The sequence below is a fragment of the Lycium ferocissimum genome, chromosome 11 (assembly GCF_029784015.1).
Source record: "Lycium ferocissimum isolate CSIRO_LF1 chromosome 11, AGI_CSIRO_Lferr_CH_V1, whole genome shotgun sequence".
NCBI lineage: Eukaryota > Viridiplantae > Streptophyta > Magnoliopsida > Solanales > Solanaceae > Lycium > Lycium ferocissimum.
The window spans coordinates 15,823,206-15,845,364 of record NC_081352.1 but is presented as its reverse complement, the minus strand read 5'-3'; the positions used below and the strand labels follow the sequence as shown (position 1 = coordinate 15,845,364).

The window sequence follows — 22,159 nt, the reverse complement described above, 5'->3', positions numbered from 1 at the left end:
AAGAGAAGAAATACTATCATGCATGGGGGTAAGATGAATAAAATAAAGGTGATAAATGGGATCAACTACAATCTTCAACAACTGGTGAAGACATTATATCCTTGGCTGAGAAATATTCTACATGATTGGCCTCACATGGTGAAATATTTGGAGGATTACAGGCCTAGAATAGGATATAAGATGGTGCAATGGAAGTTTCCTGATGCTGGCTAGTTCAAGTGCAATACAGATGAGGCCTCTAGGGGTAATCCAGGGTTGAGTTCAGCTATTTTCTGCATTAGAGATGAGGTTGGAAACCTGATATATGCTGGGGCAAGAAGAATAGCAGATACAACTAACATCACAGCAGAATCTGTAGCTATATTGGATGGAATTGAATTCTGTATTAAAAATGATCTGGTGCCTGTAATGATTGAATCAGATTCTCTGTCCATGATAAACATTATTCAAGGAATATGTGAGATTCCATGTAAGTTAGTAAGATCAACTTTTGGAGGAACAAGGGACAAGTGCAGTTTGCTCATATCCTTAGGGAAGGCAATGCACTTGCTGATTTTTTAACTAACTTGGTTTTTGATTTTGCAGGTACAGTTCATTTTCAGTCATTTGCTGAGTTGCCAACAGGTGCAAAAAAGATTCTCAATAGTGATAAGATGATGATGCCTAACTTTAGAAGCAAGATCTATAGAAATAGAGAACCAGACTGATTTCATATGCGCATTGATCTCTATATACATGCCAACAACTGATGACACATGATTTAGTTTCACAAGGAAGTAAAGGTTCATGATAACAGTTTTATCTGATTGTTGTAGTCTTGGTTGGATGACTAAGGTCACCCTTGTTAGTGTGTGGTATTAACAGAAATGTTCATCCTACTAACAGGATCTCCTTAGTTACCTAATCCAGCTACAAACATTCAACATAACTTCATGTGTAAGATTGATCAGTGATATTGCACAGCAAGGGACAAAGAACCATGAGGAGCTTCATACCACACCTCTTCTTGAAAGATTTTAAGTGAGATTAGATACCATAGCACCTAGTGAGAGCTTGAGGTGACTGATAATGGCATCAATCCAAAAAAGGAGTGTTCTTGTTTGCAATTTCTTCATTGTTACACTTGGCTGTTCAAACAAGGCTTAGACTTTACTTTCATTTTCTAGGATAGAGTAGTATAGTTTTTTTTTTAGATTTCTTTCTTTTTGTTCTGTAAATATCTTTGATTATTTTTTAATAAAATCCAACAGCATCAGGCTGATTGGTTTTGCTTAAAAAAAAAAAGAAAAAAAGAAAAGACTCCATCCGCTACGTGTTCCACTTTCATTTTGCCATGTGTCCAGCTTTACTTTTCCATGTATACAAAAACGTCCTCAAACTTGGCACGGATTATTACTTTTGTCCCCGAACTATGCCTAGTACTAAAAAAAACCCTACACCTGGATAAGTGAGTTTAAGAACACCCCCGAGCTGCCACATGGCTTAGCAAGTGGTCTCAACCTCTATTATGCACGTGAAAACTTAAAAAAAAAAAAAGTGCCACATAAGCAGCCAAAATTTTTACATATTCTTTTATTTTTAATCCCAACCCAAAGGGTAAAAAGGCCCATTCTTCTCCATTTAAGTGTTCCTCCATTAAAACACACCCCAAGTTCTAACTCAAATTTTCTTCTTGACATTTTCCTTTAATTGCTAATTCTTAGACATATTTGTAGGTTTTTGTCTCTATTCTCTTGATGGCTAAATTTAAAATGTGGGTATCGACAATTTAAGAATTTCATTATCAGATGACAATCCCGGAAGGAGATTTTGGGGTTGTAAAAGCTATAATGTATGACTAGCTTATTTTGTTGGGTTGGTTGTATGCATTTTTATTTGTTGATATTTAAAAGGTTTAATTTTAGTATAATTTTTCCGGGTTTGTTCTATGTAATTTTGCTGGGTTTGTTCCATATAATTTTACAAGTATAGCAGCAATACAAAGAAATGAAAATTATCGGTTTGCTAGACTAGAACCCTAAGATTTCTATGTAAATCGAAGAGGAATGGAAGAGGGATTTGAGAGGGAACCGGGAGAATTCGGATAAATTACCGGGTGGGTTTTTCTATTATGGTGTTTTAGTTGATTTCACCATTTTTTTATTTTAATGTTTTAATTAGTGTGTGTATATACAAGAATATAAAATTATTTTAATTAGCCTACGTGGATAACACGTCGGATAAAAAGTCCACCTAGACAACGTGTGAACACACGTTGTTACAGCTTATGAGCTCGGAGGCGTTTTTAAATTCACTTATCCAAGCACAGGGGTGTTTTTAGTACTAGGCATAGTTCGGGGATGAAAGTAATAATTTGCGCCAAGTTTGGGGGTGTTTTAACCACTTCAGTCGTTATTTTTGCAACAAAATCAGCTATGAGGGATGAAATCCTAGTGCAAAAATTGCAATAGAACTAACAAATTTAATTTTATGACTTATAGCTTATGTCATTCTCCATTGGTAAATAATTTCATTTTTCGTTTTATTGGCGTGCTTATGTGGTCACCCAAACATCATGCTATGTGAAAATAGATAGTTGTACTTATGGGGGCTATTTGGTTCACTGATAAGTTAAAATAGATGGATTATAATATTCATTTTTAATATGGTCAAGAGAGCACTGCGTACTTGGTGTTCCAGAAATTGTTTTTGTCAAGCTCAACATTTTTTCAAGTTATGATTATATATATTGGAATATAAGATTCTTGATACTATTTTCTAGATTATAAAAGTCAATTTACGTTTCCTTTTTTTAAAAAAAAAAATTAGCAGGAAGAGAAGGCGAAAGGACATACATAAGCATAAAGACCTCTAATGCTCAATTTTTCAACTTTATCAAATGTAACCTCCGTGAATGGATCATGTCGACAAAGTTACAATATTGATTTCTTTTATTTAATTGATTCATGAAATTAAACTTTGTCCGTAAAATTTTAAAAACTATTCCATCTTAGTAAAATCACTTTTTTTTTTAATTATTCTCATAATCGTGCAAAGCGCGGACAAATTTACTAGTTAAGTATATTCTTTATAACAGACTCTTTTTTGTTTTAATTTTCTCAGATCAAACATACCAATGAAATAAAATTTAAAACAAATATTAAAATAAGACCTAGGGAGGGTCAATAAATGAACTATATCAATTGTACAAAATATCTTTATATTTTCAATATGATACACCTACGTTGAAATATCTTTGTTATGTTTTCCTTTTACACGCCCTTTAAAAAATATTAATTAAAAAGATAATTTGAGTAAACTATTCTTATTTATTCTTTGATCTCAATATAATACTACTCTTTATTTGATCACATTAATCTTTCTCCACATCTATTGAGGAGTGTAAAGGTAGAAACTAATAATTAATATTATCTTGATTTTCTAAAACGACAACTATTTTGAACCAGTTATTTTTTATAAGCACGATAACTAAAATGGACTGGCGGAAGTATCAACTAAGATTCACATAATATCTCATGTGTCGGTCACGGGTTCTCAACCTCGTCCTATTCTTGTGGCCAAGAATGTATGTTACCACTTACCTTTATAGACGTCGGCATTGGTTGAGCTTAAAGATCTCTAAATACAGAGTCTTTGTAAAACAATTACACACATCCATAAGCAATTCAAAGCAATTGTACACTATTATTCCTAGTTCAAGAGCAAATTATGGATACTTCGAAAATAGCCCACCAAGTTGGCAAAGCTCAGGGCCAAGCTCAGGTCTGCATTACTCATACGATTTCCCTTTTTCTTTAATTTCTAGTAATAGGAGTGAGTGTGTGTTATATATGATGGTCCCAATCTTAGTTTTATAGATATCCTTCGCAACGAGTTAGATGCTAAATAATCACCTTTTGCATTTTTCTTGACATTAGAAATTAAAAAGGTCTCTTTTAATCTTCTGTATGTTCTATGTTATTCCATCTCTACTAAGTTGTGATAGAATGGTTAAGCTACCTTCATTCTTAAGTAAAACTTTTATATTTGAGTCGTTGGATTAGATAATTTCTTGTTAAGGAAGGTCTTTCTTGTCTTAGTGGACTTATCTAGCACAAATTTTAATTTGTGCCTGTAAATTTTGTATACCAAACGCGTAAAACATTAAAAAAAAAAAAAAAAAAAAAAATCAAATATTCTATCGGGCAACCGACGTACGTAAGTAAGAGATGAAAATGATTTTAGGTATTACTTTCTTTATCATAGATAACACTGGTGATATTGTTATGCATCAGGAAAAGGGTAGTCAGTTGATGGAAAAAGCAGGGAATACTCTGCAATCTACCAGGGAAACAATACAAGAGGTTCGGACATTCTTAATTATTATTTGTATTGATCAAACATGATCAAATTGTAAATTTAACTAGAGGATCTAGATCAACAAGTTAAAAGTAATGAATTCAATTGAGCCTACACAAATTGGTCTTATATATATTAGCCATTACAATAATTATCTTTCTACTAATTATTTACTAATATCTTTTCTGTTTGGTGATATTGATTTAGATGGTGCCGCAAGCGAAGGAAAACTACCACGCTGGCCAAGCTCAGGGCCAAGCCCAGGTCTGCAGTGCTTATGCGATTTCGGGTCATTTGCACTTTTAGCCTATTTTTGTGCTGGTTTTTAATTTTACCACTCAAGGCAAATAATAACTTTTTCGGGGGCACACGTTAATATTTTCGCATCACCGCGTCCTTAATAAACTCATGTCTTACTGGGCATAAGTTTGATTTTGAAGGACAAAAATTAAAGACCAAACCGTTTGTAGAAAAAAAATTAAAGACCAACCCATTTGAAGGGAAAACCATGAAATTTCTTCTGCGATTCCCCTTTTTCTTTAACTTCTAGTAATAGAAGTCTCTCTCTCTCTCTCTCTATCCTTCCTAACGTGTTAGAAGCTAAATAATCAACTTTAGCATTTTTCTTGACCTAAGAAATTAAAAGAAGCTCTTTTGATCTTCTGTATATTATACGTGATTTCAGCTGCTAAGTTGTGTGGTAGGATGGTTAAGATCCGTTCATTCTTAATTAGAACTTTTATGTTTGAGTTGTTGGATTAGATAATTTCTTGTTAATGAATGTTTTTACCTCTCTCAGTGGAACTAGCTGGCACAAATTTAAATTAGTTGTGTCAGAAAATTTTGTAAACCGTACACATAAAAAAATATCAAATGTTCTTTCGTGCAATTGACTAAGGGTGGTTTACGCCGAGGGGTGTCCCGTGACACTGCTACGTTGATTTTTTATTTTACTATATATATATATATAACGAAAATAGAAGAAGAAATACTTAAATTAAAGGACACTGCTTGTAAACAAAGCTGTGCACTGTCTTGGTGGTCGTGTGAGAGGTTGCGGTTCAAACTCATACACTTATTTTTTCTCTCTTACACTTTCATTTAAATCCTAAAAGAAACGGGCACTTAAATTAAAAACCCCGTGGGAAGTGGGCACAGATCGTTGGAAAGCTTTGACTCATAGCCTCAAAATCCCTATAGTGATTTATTCATTTGCTCACTCCCCTAAATGGTGGCACCACTAGTGAAAATTCTGCATACGCCACTGCAATTGACGCACGTATGTAAGCGATGAAAAATGATTTTTCCTACTACTTCTTATATCATATATAACACTTGTGATATTGTTATGCATCAGGAAAAGGCTAGTCAATTGATAGAGAAGGCTGGGAGTGCTGCGGAGTCTACCAAGGAAACCGTGCAACAGGTTCGGACATTCTGAATTATTATTTGTATCGATCAGACATGATCGAATTTTAATTTTAATTATAGGATCTAGGTTAGCGAGTTGAAAGTAATGGATTCAGTTAAACCAACATAAATTGGTCCTATATATATTATCTATTGCAACAAATTCTCATTCTTCTAAACTTTATTTACTAGTAGTAATGATGATCTTTTGTATTTTGGTGATATTGATTTAGACGGGGCAGCAAGTGAAGGCCACAACTCTAAAAGCAGCTGATGCCGCGAAAAGCGCCACTGGCATGAACAAATGAACCACGTTAATTTCTATCATGTTATGAAGATCATGCTTCTTCTACTTTGGGATATCTCCAACTATGTTGCTTAGGATTTGAACTCTTGTTTGAGACAAAATCAATAATATTGTAATAGTGTTCTTTTAATTAAGTAGGTTTCCTACTTGGATTTGAGCACTTTTGCAGTATATACATGATCCAACTCCACTTGGATATACTGGCTTAATATGTTCTTCTAATTACTTTCGACTGCTTCTTAAGACCATGATCTAATTACCTTTTTACTAGATTAGTTATAACGATAACCTAAAGGAACAATAACTGGTATCAGTAATAATATTCCTTTATCTGTTACGGAACCGGAAATTTTCTAAAGACATGATAGTTTGATATAACATACCTAGTGTAATCCCACAAGTGGGGTAGTACATTATAGTTTGATGCATGTGTCAAATACGTTTCCGCGCCAAAAGTATATTATTGGCTGAATACATATGCGGCTCTTTAAGCTTGATTGGATTTTTCATACAGGCAATTTAACTAAGAATATGATCTATAAAACACCTGAAAACTGTTTCTATTAAACCCTTTGAAAACAACCATTCAATAAGACAAAAACCGTGAAGTATACACGCTGTTGATACGGCTATAAACGAATAAGATAGAGACATGTGTAAAAAAGAGCAAAAGAAAACAAAAAAATTGTATTTTCCGAAAAATGCATTGTGAGGAGCTTTAACAGAAACAAAAGCTCTTGCACCAGTAGACACATGAAAAACAATCACAAAAAGGAGTGGGATAAAGTTAGGCGGAGGCTGGTCTTGGCCTGAATCCTGATAAACCTACTGCGTTTAGGGGTTCCAATTTTATCCAACAACAAATAAACCATACGGTGGGAGGTGTACTTTCATATGACAAGGCCAAATATCGCAAAAATATAGATAAAATGGTCGTTGTATGTGGCTTACATTTTCGTTCTCTTTCTAGCCCGGTTTTCTGCGTTATATATAAGGTACATATAACTCTGCTTTTAAAGGCTTTCCTAGAACTACCATTAGAAATGATATTTTAAGTTTCAAGTGAAGATCTTCAATATTTACGCGTTTAGTTTACTACTTAAATTGTCAAGTTTCTCACTTCTTATATAGGTCGCAGTCCTAATAACTATGATTATTTAACTGTTGCATGTCATTGGATTGATGATAACTGGAATATGAAAAAGCACATTATTTGTTACAAAAACTTTGATGAACGACACACTGACACTTATATCGGTAAAACTGTTCTAGAAACTTTAGAATTTTTTAGTCTTATTAACAAAGTTATTACTATTACATTAGATAATGATTCTGCTAACACTAGTGCAGTGGGAGCATTAAAAGATAGATTGTGTTCCTATTTTAAAGACTGCTTCCATGTTAGATGTGAATGCCATGTTTTAAATTTGGTTGTAAAAGATGGCCTAGATTTATTTGCCGCTTCTCTTGCTAAAATTCAATTTGCAATAGCTTTCATTTTTTTATCACAAAAATAAAGTAGACTTCAAGAGTTTAAAGACTGATGTAGATTTTGTAACCTTAAATATAGGAAGGTTCCAAAAGAAGTTCCAACTAAGTGTGAGATACGAAATGTTAGTTGTTGCTTATACGAAATGGTAGTTGTTGCTTATGATTAGCGATAGCCTATACAAATGGTATTTTATGCGCATAATGATAATCCTATTGATCAAATTGTCGAGGATAATTGAGACCAAATTCATGAACTTGTTACTTTTTTAGAAATTTTTTATTATGCCACTAAATAATTTCTGGTATATCTTATCCTACTATTACACAAATGTTATGGTTTATATGAGGAGTTTCACTTGTATTTTGTTAGTATAAAGAAAAAGTTGAATGTAAAGACACCGTTGAAGAAATAATTACGAAATTTAAAAAATATTTCTTCCTATTCGTACCTTTACTTAATTGCTACTATACTAAACCCATCTTTAAAGTTACATGGTGCAAAAGAACTTGTTTAAACAATTTATCACCTTTAGAAATTTCTTCAACAGAACGACCAACTACCGATGAGTGTGCCGCTAGCATTTGGACAAATGCTAAAGTTATGCATGAATATTAGACAAGAATGGCAAGTTCTGAAATTGAACTTTCTTCTTCATTCAAAAATCTAAAAAACTAACAGGGTTTGGAAATCTTCGAAGTATAATCTGTATTGACTCACACACGGGGACACAAAATAAGCTTAATGTTTATCTTACGTAGGGATTAAAAGATATTGATAATGATGAAGAAAATCCGGAGCTAATTAATTACTGTGGTCGAGGTAGCGCGAAAAGAATTTTTTTGTCCCAATTGACTCGGGATTTACTGACTATTCAAGCATCATAAGTAACTCCGGAGAGCACTTTTAGCGCAACAAGATTTTAAATTGGAGAGCACAAACATTCATTAGCAGAGGACAACTTATAATTTTCATCTTGTTCAGAGATTAGATCAATGGGGAATGAAGAAATTTTGATCACCCAAATTTAACAAAGAAGAAGATGTGGCCTACATTAAAATACTAAACAATGGAAGCGACCACGACATTGAAATCATGGAACAACAACAACAAACGTCAGCTCGAACGGAGCTTCCTCACGACATTTTAAAATTTAGAAAAAACCTTTATAGGATACCGATATTAGGATGGTAATCTATTATTATATAAAATTGTTACAATATACTACATGCAAATTTCAAGTTTAGAAATTAAAGTAAAAAAAAAAAAAAAAATCTTGCAATTGTACAACTTGTGTAAAATCTCAAAGTTCTAATTTATAAATTTAAAAGCATTAAAATTTCTTAACTGTCTTACTTGTTATCTTATATCACACAATCACATTTTAAACTTTTCATTGTTTAAATATTTAAATTAATATGAAATAAAAAATCCACTAAGTCCCCAGCTCGTCCCGTTAAGGCTTGTCCCACTAAGACTGGGTTGTGGGATGTGCCAGGCCTAGCATTTCGTCTCCCTAAGGCCCGGTTCCCCTCAATCTCACCCGGTCCCACTAAAGAAGTCCCGTCCCATTGGACAGCCATAGTAAGTCCATAATTCCACAACTCTACTGTTAAAAAAAAAATATATATATATATATATCACACTGATGTTAATTAAGTTGAGTTCCTTAGTAATCATCAGTGTTTTAAAAGGCGTGGACGTAAGACGAGACATTTTATATATGCTTGCAATGGCAGTAAGCGTCAATAGTATTTCATTTTTAGTATTTTATAGATTAATAAATAAACATATAAATAAAAAATTACATTAAAATTATTTAAAAAAATAGTAGGAAATGTATATATCTAGTAGTAACATGCTAAGATGTGCAGGGCCACTAAAAAAAACGTTGAAAAAAATGAATGGCGTGATTCAGATGCATTACACCAATAAGATGACTATGATGAAACATAATTAGAGTTGTAAAAATAAAAATGATACTCTATCCTAATAATTCAAAGATAAAAATGACAATAATATAAAGTTATTGTTTAAAACCTAAACTAGATAACAAATTAATACTCATTATAATACAAATAGCAAGAATAGAGTCTTCGAAACCAATGTTTTAAAAGGCAGTTTTAGGACTCGCCCCGGGAGGGGGCACTGGCAAAATGTATCGAGACTCGCGTGCGGGGCATAGTATTGGTGAGTCTTATGCCCTAAGTGCCCAATTGTACGCCCTAAGCACGCCTAACGCCCAACACTCGGGGCTCGCTGTCACAACCCAACTCGTGAGTCATGCATGCACCCACACTATCCCCCCTGGTGGGCGAACCCTTTCCTTAACTACATCATTTAAATTAACCTTGCGGAGATAAAGCGGAAATATATTAAAGTCATAAATTGTAATAGAATAACATAAGTGCGGAAGTAAATACAACTACATCCCTAAACCAGGTCTGAACTCGTACAAGAGCTCTAATACAATACAATATCCGAAAACCGAACATAAGTCTCAAAATACAAGGATATAATAACTGTCTAAGGAATCAAATAGACAGATAGCAAAGGGAAGGAAATTCGGGATGCAGGATCCGACAGTGGCTCACCCTGAATCTCCAACAAGAAGGCCTCGAGATCACTCGCGAAGTCGGGAATTGAAACCTGGATGAACTCTGCACTCAACAAAAAGTGCAACAAGCGTAGTATGAGTCTATGCTAGTATTTGTAGGTATCATAGGCTGACAACGATTAGGTCACACATATAAACGGAATGAAATCAACAAATAGAACAGATAAGCATTCAAGTACAGTCATGTAACATGTTCAGTGTATCTAAGATCAGATGAAGTGTATGAAATGTCGAGTAAAGAGTGAAGAATAGATGTAAGAAAGTAGATGCAATGCACTGGCAAACTTCTTATATCCATACACACATGCTATGGGCAATGCCTCAAAGCCATGACCCATGGGGGACCCGCAAAGTCCATGTACCCTCGTTCTGGAAAATGACCTCAGACACGAGCACTCTCGCTCCGGTAAATGACCTCGGATCACGAACACTCCCTCGCTGATAAAGACCTCGGATCACGAGCACTCTCTCTCTTTTACGCTCTCCGGCAAAGACCTCGGAGGCTACACTCTCTCACTTATCATCATTTCAAATCAATATCATATCAAATCACATACGAAATATGGAATGCATACCATGCGTGAATCAACCTCAACAATACCGCATATCATAGGATCCACAGATACTTGCAATGAAATGCAAATCAAAACTCAATTCATTCATATTGTCCTTCCTCTTTCATGAGATAAGTGAAATCAGTGAGATATCAAGAGATAGAGATAATTACATCAAATTCATGAGTATAACAAACATGGTGACAAGCCCATATGACAGATAACGATACCAACCTAATTGGAATTCACCTCCACACCATGCCTGAAGGCCTATCATACTTTCCCCGTCAATAACTACCATCTACATACGTTTTGGTAATCGGAGTCTAAACATAAGTAAGTTGTAACCTACCTCGAAGCCGAACAGGTGCCACAAACTAATCCATTTGAGCCTTTCCTTTCCAAATTGCCTCAGAAGGATCAAAGTCTATCAATTTAGTATTTTACGTTAGTATACGAGTCTAAGGAAACCTATATCAAAATACTTCTAAATTGACTCAAAGAGTGACCTTAGAAAATGACCACAAGCCACAAGAGCAAAATCGGATTTATTAGAAAATTAGTTTACCCAAAGTCTAAGTAGTCACACTCTCAAGTTTCATGCAATTCAACCCCAAATGAGCTTTAATTTCATCAATAATTAAAAAAAAAAACACTTTTGGAGAAAACCCATAAATTGATCCGTTGGAAAATCCGTTTGAAATTGAAATTAGAGTTGGAATTAACCTATCCAAGCTTTACAAAACTAGGAAATTCATCCAAAAATATCCATGAATAGCTAAGAACAACCATTTTCTAAACTAGAGTTTATATGTCATAAAACCCTCTTTCAAAACAAGTTTCTCATCAAGAAAATCCTTAATTAATCTAATATGAAATTATAAAACAAAGATAGGAAGCTTACCCCAATGAGCTACCTTGAGACACCCTTTAATTACCTCCTCTACCGAGCTATTTAAGTTTAGAAATGACTCAGGGAGAATAGGGTTCGAAGTTGGAAAAGTTGGGATTAAATGAGACTTTCTGATCCGGTGATCCCGCACTTGCGGACCATCCTTTGTAGGTTCAAGCTAGCATCTACGGCGATTTACGGCCTCACTTAAGATGGGGAAGTTCGCAGATATGGGGGAACGATCCGCAGATGTGGCCAACCCCCTAGCCACAGATACTCGCACCTACGGACCAAGCCCCGCGGGTGCGGGCCTGCAGGTGTGGCGCACTAGAAACCAGCAAAAATATGGTTTTCACCAAAAACATCCCGAAACTCGAAACTCATCCGAGACCTCCCGGATACAAACCAGACATGCAACCCTCTATAAAAATACATTACGAACACATCCGCGCCCACGGAACTTCCAAACGAGGTCATCTTGATCCGGTCAACCCCCTAACACCCAAAAACAAGCCAAAATACCAAAACACTCCCGAGTCTCTCGGGAATCGAACCAACCAGCCTACCAAGCTATAATCGACCTTCCGAACCTAATGGAATCGATGAAATCCCTAAAAAGACTCATCTACCTAAAATTTAACTATTGGTCAACACTTCTTCACTTATTCAACTTAGCAGTTTCTAAATTCCTCAAAACCAACCAAAATATACCAGATCACATCGAAAACTGCTCTACCCATCCCCACGAGTCAAATACCCTTTAACAAAACTAGGGGAAGGGTCAACAGGGGTTAAAGGGCAAAAACTCCTAACTGACCAAATAGGTCCTTACATCAGATACCAATTAAACAACCGTTCGTCCTTAAATGGCAATGAAACAAAGGGAAGATAACTGAATCGGTAAAGAGTGGGGATATCTACTACACATATCGGCCTCGGTCTCCCACGTAGCTTCCTCAACTAGACAGTGCTTCCACTGTACGTTCACTGAAGCTATCTCCTTTGACCTTAATTTTCTCACTTGCCTATCAAATATTGCTGCCGGCTCTTCTTCAAAGGACAGATTTTGATCAAACAATGCCGAGTTCCACTAGATGATATGGGACCCGTCTGAATAATACTTCTTCAACATGGAAATATGGAACACCTAGTGAACACCCGCCAAGCCTGGTGGCAAAAACCAACTCATAAGCCACCTCACCAAAACATCGAAGAATCTCAAAAGGACAAATAAATCTCGGGCTTAGTTTGCCCTTCTTCCCAAATCTCATCACACCTTTGATGGGTGAAACCTTCAATAGAACCTAGTCACCAACCATGAACTCCAAATCCCGAACCTTCCGGTCCACATACTCCTTTTATCTACTCTGAGCCGCAAAAAGCTTCTCTTGAATCAACTTTACCGTGTCCAATAACTCTCTCAAAAAGTCAGTACCCCACGGTCTCACCTCGACTGCATCAAACCAACCAATCGGAGAACAACATCTCCTACCATACAAAGTCTCAAACGGTGCCATATCGATACTGGAGTGATAACTATTATTGTAAGCAAACTCTGGCAAAGGCAAGAACTGATCCCTATGATCACCAAAGTCAATCACACAAGCCCGCAACATATCCTCTAGCACCTGAATAGTCCTCTCGGACTGACCATCTGTCTGCAGGTGAAAAGCGGCACTAAGATCCAACTGAGTCCCCAATTCCTTCTGCAAAGTCCTGCTGAAATGGGAAGTGAACTGAGTGCCTCTGTCTGAAATGATAGAAATTGGCACCCCATGCAATCTGACAGTCTCTCTAATGTAGATCCTAGCCAACTTCTATGAGTTGTAGGTAGTCTGAACTAGAATGAAGTGTGCGGATTTGGTCAGCCTATCTACAATAACCTTAATAGCATCAAACTTGCCCAAAGTCTTCGGTAGACCTACCACGAAGTCCATAGCTATCCTCTCCTACTTCCACTCGGGAATGGGCATCCTCTGAGTCACACCACCCAGTCTCTGATACTCGTACTTAACGTGCTGGCAATTAAAACACTCTGATACAAAATCCATTATATCTCTCTTCATCCTACCCTACCAATAATGTCGTCTCAAGTCACGATACATCTTTACAAAGAACAGGATGAATAGAGTATCTGAAACTGTGAGCCTCTTCCAAAATCAACTTAATCAAACCACCAACCCTAGGAACGCAAACACGCCCCTTAATCCATAAAACACCCTTATCATCTATAATCTCTTCCTTGGCCTCCCCAATCAAAACCTTATCTCGAATCTTGCACAATTTTACATCCTTAAGCTGTTGGGCTTTGATCTGCTTTAAAAGAGACGACCTCGCCCCAACACAAGCTAGAACATTGTCAAGTTCTAAAATACCACACCATACTATTAGCCAAAGACTGAACCTTCATAGCTAAGGGACGGTCCTCAACAATCAAACGCGCCAAGCTACCCATACTTATTGCCTTTCGGCTCAACGCATTGGCTACTACATTAGCCTTGCCTGGATGATAAAGAATGGTGATATCATAATCCTTGAGAAACTCCATCCACCTTCATTGCCTCGAATTTTGATCCCGCTGATTTAACACATGCTGAAGACCACGATGATCCGTGAATACCTCACAATGAACTCCATACAAGTAATGCCTCCAAATCTTCAAAGCAAAGACTACCGCCGCCAACTCTAAGTCATGAATGGGGTAGTTCTTCTCATGGGCCTTCAACTTCCTCCAAGCATACACGATCATATTACTCTCTTGCATTAACACACAACCCAAACCAATTCGACAAGCATCACAATAAACAGTAAAGTGCTTACTTCCACAGGTAATGCTAAAATCGGGGCTGAAGTCAATAAAGCCATGAGCTTTTGGAAGCTTTCTCACACTCATCAGACCACTGGAAAGGTACATTCTTCTACGTCAACCGAGTCAAATGGGAAGCAATAGCTAAGAACCCCTTCACGAACCGACGATAGCAACTCGCTAAGTGTATAAAACTTTGGATCTCAGTCACCGAAGTAGGCCTAGTCCAATATCTAACCGCCTCGATCTTCTTGGGATCCATAATGATTTCCTCCTTAGACACTCATGCAACCAAACTAAGCCAAAACTCGCACTTCAAAAATTTAGTATACAATTTCTTTTCCTTTAACAACCCAAGTACTATCCTCAACTGCTTCTCATGATCTTTCTTACTACTAGAGTACACCAAAATGTCATCAATGAAGACAATCACAAAAGAGCCCAAGTAGGGCTTGAAGATCCTATTCATCAAATCCATGACAGATGCGGGAGCATTGGTAAGCCCGAAAGACATCACCAAGAACTCATAGTAACCATAGCGGGTCCTGAAGGCTATCTTTGGAATATCCTTGGCTCTAATCTTCAACTGATAGTAGCCCAACCTCATGTCAATCATAGAGAAGACCGACGCACCCTGAAGCTGATCAAACAAGTCATTTATATGGGGTACCATATACTTGTTCCGAATAGTAATCTAGTTCAACTTTCGATAATCGATACACATCCGCATAGAACCATCTTTTTTCTTTATGAACAACACGGGCGCACCCTAAGGGGAAACACTAGGTTTTAATGAACCCCTTGCTCAACAAGTCCTGTAATTGCTCCTTCAACTCCCTCAACTCTATCGTAGTTATACGGTAAGGTGGGATAGAAATAGGCCGAGTGCTTGGCTCTAAATCGATGAAAAACTCAATATCGCAATCAAGTGGCATACTGTGCAAGTTCGTGCGGAAAACCTCCGCAAACTCGCTAACTATAGGTACCGACTCCAACGAAGGAGTATCAACACTCATATTTCGGATATGCGCCGAGTAAGCCAAACACCCCTTATTCACTCACTTTTTCGCCTGAAGGAATGATATAATATTCTTAAGAGAAGGGCTAGGAATACCTTCCACTCTAACCTTGAAATGCTTGGCATGGCTAACATGACTGCCTTAGCATGATAGTCTAAAATCGCGTGGTGCAGAGACAACCAATTCATGCCCAAAATAACATCAAAATCTACCATATCAAGGATCACAAAATCTACCCAAGTAATGTAACTCATAAATGTAACTATACAAGATCGGTAGACTCGATCTACCACCATAGAATCTCCGAAGGGAGTATGACACAAATAGGCACATAAAGAAGATCACAAATCATATCCAAAACTATAGAGAAATATGTGAACACATAACATAAAGTAGAGCTCGGATCAAATAATACCGAGGCTGCCCAATGGAAAACTGAAATAGTACCTATGATAACTTAATCCAAAGCCTTCGTCTCTGGTCTTCCCGGAAAAGCATAGTGATAAGCTTAAGTGCATTTGTATTTTGATGATTGTCAAACTGATTCAGAAGACCTGGTCTGTGATCTGCTCTCTTTGCATCTTGCACGGTAAGCAGAGACAGCTGTAAAATCGAGCTACTCACCGCACACAAGTACAACAGTTGAGTTGGCCCATGCTTTAGGTCAAATATTTAATGAGTGGTCTCTATACATCCCACATGCTTCCCACTATATATAAAACATGTTGAAACATATTGTGCATCGCTTAAAAAACCTAATCTAAATTGGGCAAAAGTTGTTGTCATAAGATTTCAAGTGATCACAAGAACAAGTCACTTGCAAAACTGAAAAACCCGATCCAGATATAGATTTAGTCTAAGTTCTTTATATTGTTGTAAGTCATTTGTTCTGTTGTGCTAAAATTGTGAACCTACTCTTCCCAACAAGAAAGTTGTTGTAGGTATTTCAAATTCTTAGTAGTTGTTAGGCAGTTTACCTTTCAATCTATTAAGTGGTACCCTTGGATAAAGTTAGCTTAGGTGTATTTGTTGGGTTTGGCTAGAGGTAGTCAACCTTATTTTCCTTGGCTAAAGTTAGCCAAGTGGAGATATTTGCAATCGGTGTATTGCTAAGGTTGAGGGACTACGTGTAACACCTGAGACCTTTAACTTAAGCTTTGACCATGATTCTAGACTTAGAAAAATCAGACAGAGGTGTTGGAGCTGGAAATTGAAATTTTGCAAGTAATGTGTGGGCAGTACTTCAAAGTAAGGGTCGTACTTCAAAGTACGGGATCTAAGTACGGGACGCATTTGGAAGGGCGGGACGTACTTCTGTCTTGTACTTCGCCAGGAAAATTTGCTACTCACTGCAATTTGACATTCCAGGTACAGGCCATAAGGTGCGGCCCATACTTCAAAGTACGAGCCGTACTTGGTGCCCATAATTCATCCGCTTCAGTGAGCAATATGAATACGCAGACTCAGCTTTATTTTCTTATTTTCAAGTTCCTGAACCCTAAAACGACCTGCTCTTCTTATCCATTACCAAAAATACTAAGGTAAGCTTCCTAACCTATTCCAAATGGATTCAAACATATATCTGTGTACATTAAGCAAGAATTCATTGTTGTTAACCTAGGGTTTTCAAGAAAACTCATCTAAAGGGTTCAAGAATTAGCTTTTGGGATCCTTCTCTAAGTTCAGACCTTTCTTGCAAATTTTGGAGCATATACAAGTATGTGAGGCTAACTATACATTTGGGAATTTTCATGACTCTCCTTACACCTCGTTCTTCATACTTATCAGTAAATTGCCTCAGAATATAGTTTAGCCCTAGTTTCTTGAATAGTTATAGAACTGTTATCTCCAAGGGTTATAGTTTCATAATTCATTCATGGTGATCATTTTAAGTATCATGAACTAAGTACGTAATCATTATTTACTTATGTATTGACATCGCATGAGTCTCAGTCAGTGTATAATGGGATATTGGCTTAAGTTCCATAATCAAAAATAATATTTTCGCATTTTATATATTTTACCCAGACTTTTTAGTAGATCAGCATGTGTTAGTCTTATTTCCTTATTTTAGCATGTTTTGATATCACATGTTGATTTAGCCAGCCTATGGGTTCGCTCGGTCACATGCAGTTAGGCACCGAGTGCCATGTTATGCCCAGGCTATGGTTCGGGGCGTGACAAAGCTTGGTATCAGAGCACTAGGCTCAAGTGTCCTTGGGAGTCTATGAAACCGTGTCCAGTGGGGTCGCCTTTATATGTGTAAGGGCCCCACACATCTAAACAGTTGACCACCAAGACATTTAAGATTTGTTTCACTTCTTTTATACTCTAATTCGTGCAGTTAGAGCAGTACTTTTAGGAATTCTTATAACTAGTGCGAATTACGCATTTCAGAAATGACTCCGAAAAGAAAGTACAACAAGAGAAATACAGCTGCTAGCCAGAGGGCTACCACTGATACAGCTATAGAAGAGAACACTCAGGCTCAGACGGTCGCCCCAGCTAATGCTACCACTACATCTCTCAATGCTTTAGAGGAGCTATTCAGCTGCTCTCTCAGATTTTGGCAAACGAAGCCCAGCCACAAGAAACGGCCTATAGTCCAGGTGCTAGTAGTGGGTAATAGTTCCAGGACTCAGGAGTTTCTGTGGATGAAGCCACTAGTATTCACAGGGTCTAAGAAGGATGAGGGCCCGCAGAATTTCATTGATGGACTCCAGAAAGCATTTCGTGTGATGCATGCTACTGATACAGAGGAAGCAAAATTTGGAGCCTTTCGGTTACAAGATGTGGCCTATTTTTAGTATGAGACATCGGAACAGTCCTGAGGATGCCCTTCCTGCTACTTGGGATGAATTTGCAAACGTTTTCATTGAACACTTCATGTCGATCGAAGTCACGAAAGCAAAGGCTACTGATTTTGAGAACCTAAGGCAAACATGACTGTCCAGGATTACTATCTCAAGTTCGTGTCATTGTCTAGACATACTCCTCATATGATTTTGGATATGAGGGTCGTGTTTAGAATGTTTTTGCTTGGGCTTAAACCAGAATTGCATAGGGATGCCAATACAGCCGCTCAGAATGACAAGATGACTATTTCCAAGATACTGGCATTGTGCAAGGTAACGGGACTATGTTGAAGAAAGAAAAAGCCTGCGCAGAAATAGAAAGATAGGGATTTCAACAAAAGATCCAAGTCTACTGGTAATTTCAGTTAGGGAGGATCTCAAGGAGGTGGAAACCGTCAGTTCTTTAAGAATAGGTCATCAGGACTTGCTCTCTCTAGGCTGAAACTTCAGAACAGTAGGCTCACAGTCACAGGCTAGCATTACCGACCGTGGTTTCCAACACTCTACTTGCAACACTTGTGGTAAGAAACACTCAGGAGTATGTCGTTCGGGCATGGATAATTGTTTTAGGTGTGTTCGACGTGTCCCCTCATACGTAGGATTGCCGTCGGCAAGACGGAGAATACCGGAGGTAACGTAGCTCAGTCCACCAATTCAGCAGCTCGTCGAAATTCTCAAGCCCAGCAGGGGCGTGGGGCAGCAAAGTCTGGAAATACAGGTGGTGGTCAAAGCCGTCTGTATGCACTGTCAGGACGTCAAGATACAGAGACCTATGGGAATGTTGTCACAGGTATGCTAAAAGTCTTCACCTTCAATGTTTTTGCTCTTATGGACCCAGAATCCACTCTATCTTATATAACCTCTTATATTGCTTAGAAACTTGGGATAGAACCCGAAAAGTTGCATGAACCTTTTGAAGTACCCACACCAGTTGGGGAATCAGTTATAGCTTAGATGTATCTATAAGGGTTGTACAGTGTTAATCTACCACCGCAGTACTATAGCAGACTTAGTAGAATTAAAGATGGTAGACTTTGATGTAATCATGAGTATGGATTGGTTAAAGTCCTATTATGCCTCAGTGGGTTGTAGAACCAAAACAATAACCTTTGATTGTCTTGATGAACTGATAGAATGGAAGGGTAATTCGGCAGTACCTAGGGGTAGATTTATTTCCTATCTTAGAGCCAGAAATATGATTTCCAAGGGGTATATTTACCACTTAGTTCGAGTCGAGGAATACGGATGCCCGGCCTCAGACTCTCCGGCGGATACCGATTGTCGGTGAGTTTCCGTGTCTTTACGGATGATCTACCGGAGTTCCATCCGGTAGGGAAATTGACTTTGGGATTGACCTACTTTTCGGAACTAAGTCGATATCTATCCCGTCATACAGAATGGCCCTAATAGAGCTAAAAGAGTTGAAAGATCTCCTTGAAAAGAGATTTATAAGGCCAAGTGTCTCACTTTGGGGCGCACCGGTCTTGTTTGTCCAAAAGAAGATGGATCCTTGCATATGTGTATAGATTATTGCCAGTTGAACAAGTTCACCATTAATAACAAGTATCCACTTCCCAGAATAGACGACTTATTCGATCAACTTCAGGGTGCTCAGTGTTATTCCAAGATTGACCTCATATCAGGCTACCATCAGCTAAAGTTTAAGAAAGTTGATATTCCTAAAACTGTTTTCAGAACCCGTTATGGCCATTTTGAATTTATTGTCTTGTCCTTCGAATTGACGAAAGCACCAACAGCTTTCATGGATCTTATGAACAGGGCCTTTTCATATCTTGATTTATTCATCATTGTATTTATTGATGATATTCTGGTATATTAACATAGTGAGCCTGACCATGCAGAGCATCCCAGAATAGTATTGCAGACACTTAAAGATCGTGAGCTTTATGCAAAATTCTCCAACTGCGAGTTTTGGCCAAAGTCAGTGGCATTCTTAGGCCATGTGATTTCAGGCGAAGGTGTTAAAGTAGATTTTTAGAAAATTGACGCTGTTAAGAATTGGCCCAGACCCAGCTCAGCATCAGATATCAGAAGTTTCTTGGGTTTGGCAGGCTATCACAGGCAGTTCGTGGAGGGATTTTCTTCTATCTCAGCTCCTTTGACTCAGAAAAAGGTTAAGTTTCAGTGGTCTGATGCATGCGAACAGAGTTTCGAAGAGATTGACTTCTGCTCTAATGTTGACGCTACCAGAAGGAACCGAAGGGTTCGTAGTATATTGTGATGCTTCGGGAATTGGTCTCGGATGTGTTTTAATGTAGCATAATAAAGTGGTGGCTTATGCATCTAGACAGCTTAAGGCTCATGAAAAGAAGTATTCGACTCATGATCTAAAATTGGCGGCTGTGGTTTTTGCACTTAAGATATGGTGTCACTACTTGTATGGAGTGCATATGGATATTTTCACCGATCATAAAGCCTGCAGTATATTTTCAACCAAAGTGAGTTGAATCTTAGGCAGAGAAGATGGCTTGAATTGCTTAAGGACTATGATGTGGATATTCTCTATCATCTAGGAAAGGTGAATGTAGTAGCTGATGCTCTTAGTCAACGTTCTATAGGATGTTTAGCTCACGTTGATACAGATAAGAGAGTTATTACCAAGGAAGTTCACCGTTTGGCCAGTCTTAGAGTTCGACTTTTGGACTCCAAGTATGGCAGTGTAGTTGTTCAGAATAGAGCTCTTTCCTCCTAGTCGTTAAAGTTAAGGAGAAGTAGTATAAGGATCCCTAATTGTTGGAGCTGAAAAAGGGTATTCACAAGCATAAGACGACAACTTTTGAACAAGGGGGAGATGACGCTACCTTGAGGTACTAAGGCATATTATGCGTTCCAGATGTAGATAGGCTCAGAGAGCGAATTATGTCAGGAGCCCACCATCCCAGGTATTCCATTCACCCAGGTTCCACGAAAATGTATCATGATCTTAAGGAGATTTATTGGTGGAACAATATGAAAAAGAATGTAGCCGATTTTGTGGCTAAGGGTCCAAATTATCAGCAAGTGAAAGCCGAACACCAAAGGCCTGGTGGCTTGGCTCAGAATATTGATATTCTCGTTTGGAAAGTAGGAGATGATAAATATAGATTTCATAACCAGTATACCTCGTACAGCTAGGAGGCATGATTCAATTTGGGTGATTGTGGACCGACTAACGAAGTCAGCGCACTTCTTGTCAGTTAAGACAGCAGATTCGAACCCCTTTCACGCTCATATCACGTCGAGGTACTACAGAAAAAAATAGCAAAATCCGATGGAAGAGTATGCCAAGTTTTATATTCGTGAAATTATCAGACTTCATGGGACTCCAGTGTCCATTATTTCAGATCGTGGTACCCAGTGCACAACAAATTTTGGAGATCCTTTCAGAAAGGATTGGGTACAAAAGTTAACCTCGGTCTGACTTTTCACTCTCGGACGGATGGTCAGGTAGAGCACACCATTCAAACCCTTGAGGATATATTGAGGGCATGTGTCCTTGACTTTAAAGGTAATTGGGATGATCACTTGCCTCTTATTGAATTTGCTTTCAATAATAGTTACCATGCTAGTATTGGAATTACATCGTATGAAGCTTTGTATGGGCGCAAATGTAGATCACCAATTGGTTGGTTGGAAGTTGGTGAAGCAGAGTTGTTGGGACCAGACTTGGTCTATGAGGCTATGGAGAAGGTCAGGTTACATCAGGAGCGTTTGAAAACGGCTCAGAACCGCCAGAAGTCTCATACGGATGTGAGACGAAGGGATTTAGAGTTTTAAGCTAATGACTGGGTATTTCTTAAAGTTTCTCCTATGAAGGGAGTTATGAGGTTTGGTAAGAAGGGGAAGCTTAGTCTCACTATATTGGACCATAC

At 37.8% G+C, this 22,159-nt stretch overlaps 1 protein-coding gene across 3 annotated transcripts in view; it reads left to right on the top strand.

The window, feature by feature from the left end:
- LOC132036890 (stress-induced protein KIN2-like) overlaps positions 1-6,291 on the top strand; it is a 101,161-nt gene extending 94,870 nt beyond the window's left edge. For 2 of the 3 annotated variants that reach the window (XM_059427297.1, XM_059427296.1), the window contains exons 4-6: positions 4,275-4,343; positions 4,546-4,602; positions 5,982-6,291. In XM_059427297.1, coding sequence (XP_059283280.1) covers positions 4,275-4,343; positions 4,546-4,602; positions 5,982-6,056 — 201 coding nt within the window. In that variant the 3' untranslated portion in view covers positions 6,057-6,291. Of the gene's footprint in view, positions 1-4,274; positions 4,344-4,545; positions 4,603-5,695; positions 5,765-5,981 lie in introns of all 3 variants that reach the window. The other variant, XM_059427299.1, reaches the window with a different exon arrangement.
- The last annotated feature ends 15,868 nt before the right edge of the window (positions 6,292-22,159 follow it).